General features: G+C 34.6%; 2 protein-coding genes across 2 annotated transcripts; one reads left to right on the top strand and one right to left on the bottom strand.

The window, feature by feature from the left end:
- Positions 1 to 1,147: 1,147 nt before the first annotated feature.
- On the top strand, positions 1,148 to 5,175 carry LOC112520932 (histone H3-like centromeric protein CSE4). Its single transcript, XM_025129554.1, has 2 exons — positions 1,148 to 1,614; positions 4,540 to 5,175. The coding sequence occupies exons 1-2, from the start codon at positions 1,208 to 1,210 to the stop codon at positions 5,000 to 5,002; spliced, it is 870 nt and encodes a 289-aa protein (XP_024985322.1). The 5' UTR covers positions 1,148 to 1,207; the 3' UTR covers positions 5,003 to 5,175.
- A 98-nt stretch (positions 5,176 to 5,273) lies between these two features.
- On the bottom strand, positions 5,274 to 7,350 carry LOC112521584. Its single transcript, XM_025130527.1, has 4 exons — positions 6,841 to 7,350; positions 6,286 to 6,569; positions 5,984 to 6,211; positions 5,274 to 5,900 (listed from the first exon to the last, which is right to left on the bottom strand). The coding sequence occupies exons 1-4, from the start codon at positions 7,274 to 7,276 to the stop codon at positions 5,409 to 5,411; spliced, it is 1,440 nt and encodes a 479-aa protein (XP_024986295.1). The 5' UTR covers positions 7,277 to 7,350; the 3' UTR covers positions 5,274 to 5,408.
- Between the last annotated feature and the right edge of the window lie 1,114 nt (positions 7,351 to 8,464).

The following is an 8,464-nucleotide window of genomic DNA, read 5'->3' as shown; positions in this document are numbered from 1 at the left end:
CAACCCAAGTTGTCTTGAACAAATCAACACTGGTTCAATTTGCAAAGGAGAGTAAAGTACACACATATGTGACGTAGAAAAGCACAAGTACTTGGATGCATGTGTAGGTTGTGAATTGTGAGCAAGCAAAAACTAGGTAAGTCTATGGAAGTTTCAAGTGAGTTTCCATGAGATTTTTCTCAATGAAATTCTCATATCTGTTACATTTTTTACTTGTATATGGTATTATTTAACAAATATAATACATTGATTGTTCTTAACGAGTAATCACATGATAATATAGTTAAGAGAAGTTATGATTGAAAATGAACGTCACATGTATTTTATAACATGAACCGTTTTACATCACAATCTAAAATAAGAAGTGTTAGTGTTTTTACAATAATTATACGTACTGGTCGATTAATCTTGATTATGAAACTGACAATCCATATGATCTTAATTTTGGTTTATGTTTTTTTTATTAATTCTTTTTTTTTAATAAGATCTCACACCATTTTCGAATGCCATTAGTACATCTTAGAGGTTGTTTGTTTACCTCTTAATAGTTCTATTAAGAGGCAACATCTGAATCGTTAAGATGTGAATATTGTTTGGCAAAAAAAAAAGTCTGTCTCTTAATGATTTTAAAACCCTCTGACTGATTTTGTATCATGGATTTCCTTTAACCATTAAGAGCGTTAATTTTATTGTACACAATTACCAAACAATTATATTTTATTTTGTATTATATCATAAGAGTCTTTTAATCATTCTGACTACTTAATCACTCTGCACCAAACTATTCAACAATTGTCAAAGGGAATACATTAACCTTCCCCTTAAAAAGTTTTTAAAAGTTATAAAAAAAAGTGGAAATTAAAAAAGAAGGTACAAACATGTTGATGGAATTTATAAGTCAAAATGGTCAAAAAAGGTAGAAGTCAAAAGTCAAGCCATCTGCATAATCAAGAAAATACGATCTGACGGTCCAAATTGTGTAATGCTCTTTCGAAGGATATCATTGGTTATTAAACGATAGACACGGATTGCCATCCTGTACAGCCACCAGATCCAAATTTTAAAATTTCAGATTTTTACCGCTAATTTCCCCGAAATCTCAGCATTATATAATTCCTCAAGAACCGTAGATCACAAAATCATAATCATCCAGCAACAATTTTCGGAGAGCATCCATAATTCTTCTACCGTCTTTTTGTATAATCAAATGGCTCGTACCAAGCAGACAGCAAGAAAATCTACCGGAGGAAAGGCTCCGAGGAAGCAATTGGCCACCAAAGCGGCAAGGAAGTCGGCTCCGGCCACCGGTGGAGTCAAGAAGCCACACAGATTCAGGCCTGGAACCGTCGCTTTGAGAGAGATCAGGAAGTACCAGAAGAGCACTGAGCTTTTGATCAGGAAACTTCCGTTCCAGAGGCTCGTGAGAGAAATCGCTCAGGATTTCAAGACCGATCTACGATTCCAGAGCTCCGCCGTGGCTGCTCTCCAGGAGGCTGCCGAAGCTTACCTTGTTGGACTCTTCGAGGACACAAATCTGTGCGCGATCCATGCTAAAAGAGTCACTATCATGCCTAAGGATATTCAGCTTGCTCGGAGGATTCGTGGTGAGAGGGCGTAGAGTTTGATTTGTAACTTTAACATGTAGATCACAACTGGTTTGGTACTGATCTTTGTGTTCTCATTCTATCTGATTATATTGAATGACAATTTGAATCCTTATAAGATATCGTGTATTCGATTTACAGTTTCACCATATATCAAACTCAAATAAGCTCAACAATCATAGTTATTTTCAAGGATTCATTATCACTTACATTTTGAGGCCTGGTTAGTGCGGCTTATCATATTTGGTTTTTTTTTCTTTCTAGATTGTTATGATTCTCATCATCTCCCTTTTTTGATTGCGAACATACTTTGTTTGATAAATTGCACAAAATCGCCCATTGATTAGTCGTGATCACAATGTGCATACAGCTAGTGTTTGGTTCTTGATTAGTATCCTGATAATGGTAGAACAAGAAGCATATATATGATGTGATTCAAACTCACCATCTTATTACTTTAAATTCAATATGTGAGTACATCTTATCAAGGATTCTCCGTGTAACTAACAACGCATAAACATAATCAAATAAGAATAAACATTTAATTTTAAATATAAAAAAATCAATATATAATTAAGATAATCGTTGAGTAATGACAAAATATTTGATTATTGTTTTTGTAAAAACTCGTATCCAAAAATAAACTAATTTATTATTAAGTATAAATTAAGTTATAATAAAAAAATTGAATTAAATAAATTATAAAAAATGAAAATTTTTAAATAATTAATTTGATATTAATATCTATATAGTTTTTTTCAAAATTTTAAGATATATTTAAGTCTATATTTTATTCAAAAATAAAAACGTTATCGTTTTTTTAAAACCAAATTGTTTTGACAGTTCGATTTGATATACCGTTTAGGATATAGGTTTGTTGGTTTAGATTCTCAAACCATCTATGGATAAAATTATACATGTATTTAAATATTAAACCTCTATATATAATTAAATAAGTATTCATATAGACAAAATAAATATTTAAAACTACAAAATTCCCTATATCCGATTTCTTTCAACTTTTATTGTTTTCTCGTTCTATGTTTTCTCATTCTCTTAACCCTTGATCTCAACAATTGTCGATTGTCTTCTTGCTTTTTATACGATTTCTCTCAACCGTCATCATTTTTTGTTGAATTGTGAATTGATAATATGAATTTCCTGTAGAATTACTCATAGCAATATGGAAAGATTTTTGTCGACTACAATCTATCGGTTCGACTACGGTTAACGTATCAACTCAATTCGTATTTGGGTGTGATAATCATGTGATACGTTAACCCAAAGACGAATCAAGTAGCACACGATTTTCACAAGATATGATTTGTACTTGGGTCCGACTACAATCTTTTCGGCTTGGTTAGGTTCCGCAATCACATGATTACCACAACCCGATTGTGTATAGTTATCACCTAATACGACTGCATTTGTTTGGTATCACAACCCTATCGATTATCACACTGTTATCATACCCAATTGATACAAAACGACTGTGATGCAAAATTTGGTGGTTGTATCAATTAGGTTCATGATTATCATACAATTATCACATGATTATGTCAGTGTTATTATACCCAATTGATACAAAATGACCGTGATGAGAAATTTGGTGGTTGTATCGATTAGGTGTACGATTATCACACTGTTATCATACCCAATGGATACAAGTGATGGAAAATTTGGTGGTTGAATCGAGATTAGGTTCATGATTATCACATTGTTATCAAACCCGATTGATACAAAATGAATGTGATAAAAAATTTAATTTGGTGGTTGAATCGAGATTAGGATCATGATTATCACATTGTTATCATACTCGATTGATACAAAATGAATGTGATGCAATTTTTGGTGGTTGTATCGATTAGGTTCATGGTTATCACACTGTTGTATCAAGAGATTTCGAAACTTCAGATAAGATGGGGATAAAAACATGGAAAGAAGACGATAGACATTCTACTCAACATGATAAATCCAAGCTAAAATGATGGGATAATTCCAAATAATTACAATAAGATAAAAATGATAAAAAAAACCCGATTACATTACTATCCTTAATGACAATTTTTATTTAATATAACTTAAATTATTAGTTAAAAAAATTTGAGACCCACAAGTGTTATCATATTCTCGTAAATCATATAGGTTCTCGTTCATGTGGGTACACCACTAGTATATATACATATATATATATATATATATATATATATACTACATCGTTTGAAAAATTTCAAGCCGCTTTTGTGGTTTGGGTATTGGTTTTGGGAGTTAGATCGCTTATATCTAACCACGAACACTACTATGTTCATCATTTCTAATTTAAAATACAAACCAAGCACCTTTTTACATTCCCATACATGTCGCTTGCAATTGCAGCCATTGACTTGTTACAGAGACGTGTAGCCAACTCGAACTATGAACGGATTGTAGGTACATTTAGCACAAGTCCATGCAACTTTATATCATGTTAAATTCAGAACATTTAAAATTAACATTATAAAACTTATAACGATGAGACACAAATATTATCTATTGAATCCGAATATTAATCCATATATAAATGATCATAAATCAGTGTTTCTTTGCCATCTATTTTGAATATTATAAATTACACATTTAATTTTAAACATCTAATTTATCTTTTCAAGACAACTTATTTTCTATTAAAAAATAAAATAATGGCGGGATCCACAGAAAGTATGCACTACCGCTGTATCGCATACTGTTATCTCATTGGCCAGAAACATACCACGCGGATCGTGATCCGGAGCATTATAATGTCTACTAAACGTCCGATTGCTGTTTGATCGAACGCCTCACATCATCCCCTGAAATTTTCACCAACCTCTGAATTTTTCAAAACTTCCCGCTCATCTAAAACTTCCTCCCATAAATACCCCTATGAACAACATAATCATAATCATCCATAACCATCTTTCATTCTTCGTTCTTCGATATTTTTCTTCTCTAAACGCATTTTCATCCAAATGGCTCGTACTAAGCAAACCGCCAGGAAATCCACCGGAGGAAAGGCTCCTAGGAAGCAACTTGCCACCAAGGCCGCCAGGAAGTCTGCTCCGGCTACTGGAGGTGTGAAGAAGCCCCACAGATTCAGGCCTGGAACCGTCGCCTTGAGAGAAATCAGGAAGTACCAGAAGAGTACCGAGCTTCTTATCAGGAAGCTGCCGTTTCAGAGGTTAGTGAGGGAAATCGCACAGGATTTCAAAACTGATCTGCGTTTCCAAAGCTCGGCTGTCGCTGCTCTCCAGGAGGCTTCTGAGGCCTATTTGGTTGGACTCTTTGAGGACACCAATCTCTGTGCAATTCATGCCAAGAGGGTCACTATCATGCCAAAGGACATGCAACTCGCTCGCAGAATCCGTGGTGAGAGAGCTTAGAGATAGGGTTTCAGTTCGTTTCCCCATGGATAGTTCACCTCTTGTGAAAATCGTGGTAGATCTGGCTTGTTTTCTAGTTTTATGTTTCCTGATTTCAATGTGTAGTAACATATGTTTGGTAAATCGATGTTATCAATGGATTTCAAATGATTATTAACATTCCAGTTCTTCTCTTATGTTCCTAGATCTCATATAAATTCTCGATCCACTCCCCATCCCTTCTAGACATAACAGTTTCTTCTAATTTACAATTGAAGTGAAAAACAATATAAAAAAATCAGTCAAATTTGTTTATTTCATATCTGTATGGTGTTGCAAAATCATAAATTACATACAGGTTGATATATACAAAGGAGACCTATTCAATGCAATGTAAATGTTTTGGTCTAAAACATGAGAACGCATCTCATACCCAATTATTTGGTAGGGAAAAGTCATGGAATCGGAATGATGTTTCACCTGCTGTGTCTCTATCTTGTCTTAACTCTGGAACACTCTGTTGTGTGTCTGTTCCTATTGGCATTACTTGATTTGTAGCTGCTACGTTTGCTGTTTGAGTTTCAGGAGGTAAAGCCAATGCAATTGGTGGATTTGTTTGAGTCCTGAGGTTGGCGTTGCCTAACATGGCCACTTCTTGGTCCCACGCAAATACATGAAGTGATATAGGCACTTTGGCATGGCGGTGCAAAGAGAGCTTTTGGCTAAGAGAAACTGTATCGTAGCATCTTATAGCTCCTTCTGGTGAAACCATCCATGGAAGTACTTTCTGATTTGATATTCTTGAGATCACAAGGTGCTTTCTTGCTCTTTTAGCTTCTGTGTACAAACTGCTTAGACCTGATCGTGATGATGGTGAGTCTTGATCATCTCCAGTAACAGAGGTAACATGAATGAATCCCTGTGAAATTAATCAACTGACACCATCAGCCAAATTGCATAGGGTTAATTGGCTCATAAAATATGTGAAGTCATGGCACTCACCTCTTCTGTCCGACCAATGGCGAATCCAAGCTTTGTGTCACCCTCTTTGATCTTTACTTCAACCGCAATCTCTCCACCAAGAGGAGCAAACCAAAGACGAACGGCTCTGACTACACCAATGTCAACCCCATGGTAATCTTCGAAACCATAGAGACTAACGCTTGCAAGATTCATTAAGTCTGATAACGAGCCAGCGTTTACAGTAGACGAAGCCATTTCTCCAGAAATCTGCCCCAAAAACAGAAAGAACGACCATTAGCATCTTTTAACCCGGAGACACTCACAGTTGACAGGTTTGTTACCTTGGTGAGAAGGGATTCTGTTTGGATGTTCATAAAGAGGATAGGGACCCCAGATGCTTGAGCGGCGGTATGCCAAGCGTTTGCTCTCGAAAGGGTATCCTCCAAGTCGTTGTATCGATGCAGAACCCTTTCGGAGGCTTTTGGAAGGAAGAGAATGGATAGAAAACAGCTGGAATTGGGGATGGAGAGCAGCTCTTGCATTTTCTTTTGCCATGGATATGCAACATATCCATCATGGAGTTGGGCAGCTGCTAGTGCACTCACCATCCTCGAACCCCTTGAAGCTGCAACAATTTGTATCGTGTCCAAAGGTTAGTAACTACAAATTTCCTTCTCCATTCAATTTCAGTTGCTATATCATCAACTGAATAAAAGGTTTTGATATTGCATATGATTTTGTGTTGAATACGGGTATGCAAATGACAATCAAATGATTATTTAAAAGTACAAATTATAAGAAACCATTATTGGGGAACCGGAATATAATAAACAAAGAGATGAATGAATGGGCGTTAAAAAGTCAACGAGGGGAAGACTTTTGGGAATTTGACGAACCTTGCAACGCGTAGCACTCGGTTTCCGTCCGATCCACGAAGCCGACGGTGTAGTTAGGATCAACAATCGACCTCAACATGTACTGCTTCCTACCGCCGGTAGAACCGGTGTTGGGCACAATACAAGCCAGCAACTCAGCGAACTCGTCCGATCCACGCCTGATGCGAACTCGGATAGACGTCTCTTTGGACTTGAATGAGTTATGCAGAATCTTCTGGATTCCGGCGTTGCCGTTCTTGAATGGCGCCGTCATGCTCATGTTTCCGATTTTGATCTCCTCCACGATGTCGCCGGTCTCCAACATGTCGCCGGTCCATTCTTCGGCTTTGGAGCTCCCTTTCAAACATTCCACCGACAACACCACCAGCCGTCCTCGGCTGATTCCCTCGGATCCTGAGTGACTGCTTCCCCATGAACTGGATCGATCCATTGGCATATTTTATTATGATGAGAAAATGGGTTGAAGATGGGGGGCTGAATCATATGAAATCGTGAAATAAAGGTCAAAGGTGGATTAGATGATAATTTATAAGAGCCTTCATATTCAGAAACATCGGACCCTTTTCATATACTTCCCAAATATAATATTCCTTTTCTTTTTACTTTTCAAATATCTAGATTCAACTTTTTAACTCAACAACAATATAATATAATATAATATGGGAATCCAAATTAGTTTACACCATCATCCTTTGTAAAAATTTATATTATTAAATAAAATATAATAAAAAATTGAATTAAATAAATCATTTAAAAAATAAAGACTTTTAAATATATTAATATCGACACATTATCATTTTTCAATTTTTTATAATGTCTTTTTATTTATATTTTATTTTAAAATAAAATTTTTTCTTAAAACCACATGAAACTGTATTGTAACATCGACAAAAAGACGTAAAACAAATAAAACGTTAAAATTGAGATGTATCTTGATGTATTGCACATATATCTATTAAAATTATCATAAAAGAGAAATCTTAATGGTTATTATTCATTTATAAATGAAGATTGAGTAAAAAAGAATGAGTTTTGTGGTAGTGTTGCCTCTTATTAGCTATGATTTTAGCTTATTTATCTTTAGACGGTGATAGTGGCCTCCACATCCACGGTGTTGAATCCCATGCCTGTATTTTTTTCCAATAATATTTCAAAAAATATAATATATAATATTAAGTTTTTTAGAATTAAAATAATCAGATTTATTTATTATAAAAAATGGTGAAACTTTTCTTTTTCTTATAAATTCTACCATTGACTAACGCTAACAAAGTATTTCTCTTTCATATTGTTCATAACTTAGAAATGACCAAACATATATAAGAAGACTAAAAAATAGAAAAATTAAAAGTATTTCTTTATTTATGAAATATTACCGTCTTCGTAATATTTAAAATTTGAATATAATTTTATCAAACGTATTGTTTTAAAATAATGTTAACAAATATATATATATATATATATATATATATATATATATAGAGGGTGGTTCAAATACTAACTCAATATTTTGTGCAAACTTTGCTAACCCACATCAACCAATAATGTTGCATCTTTGGGTTTGGTTAAAATGTAACTTACATATTAATGATAAGGGTATTTAGGTCATTAGTCATTCTTATGT

Source organism: Cynara cardunculus (assembly GCF_001531365.2).
Source record: "Cynara cardunculus var. scolymus isolate 2C chromosome LG 11, CcrdV1, whole genome shotgun sequence".
NCBI classification, from domain to species: domain Eukaryota; kingdom Viridiplantae; phylum Streptophyta; class Magnoliopsida; order Asterales; family Asteraceae; genus Cynara; species Cynara cardunculus.
Note: the sequence above shows the minus strand (reverse complement) of the source record. Positions and strands in the feature narration are given on the sequence as shown.

Bases quoted from the DNA above. Each gene is read 5' to 3' on its own strand.
- LOC112520932 (XM_025129554.1), top strand. From the start codon at position 1,208: ATGGCTCGTACCAAGCAGACAGCAAGAAAATCTACCGGAGGAAAGGCT. The intron at 1,615-4,539 runs GTAGAGTTTGAT...TCCATAACCATC, and splicing joins AGGATTCGTGGTGAGAGGGC to TTTCATTCTTCGTTCTTCGA.
- LOC112521584 (XM_025130527.1), bottom strand. From the start codon at position 7,276: ATGCCAATGGATCGATCCAGTTCATGGGGAAGCAGTCACTCAGGATCC. The intron at 6,570-6,840 runs GTTCGTCAAATT...AAATTGTTGCAG, and splicing joins CGAGTGCTACGCGTTGCAAG to CTTCAAGGGGTTCGAGGATG. The intron at 6,212-6,285 runs GTAACAAACCTG...TTTTTGGGGCAG, and splicing joins CAGAATCCCTTCTCACCAAG to ATTTCTGGAGAAATGGCTTC.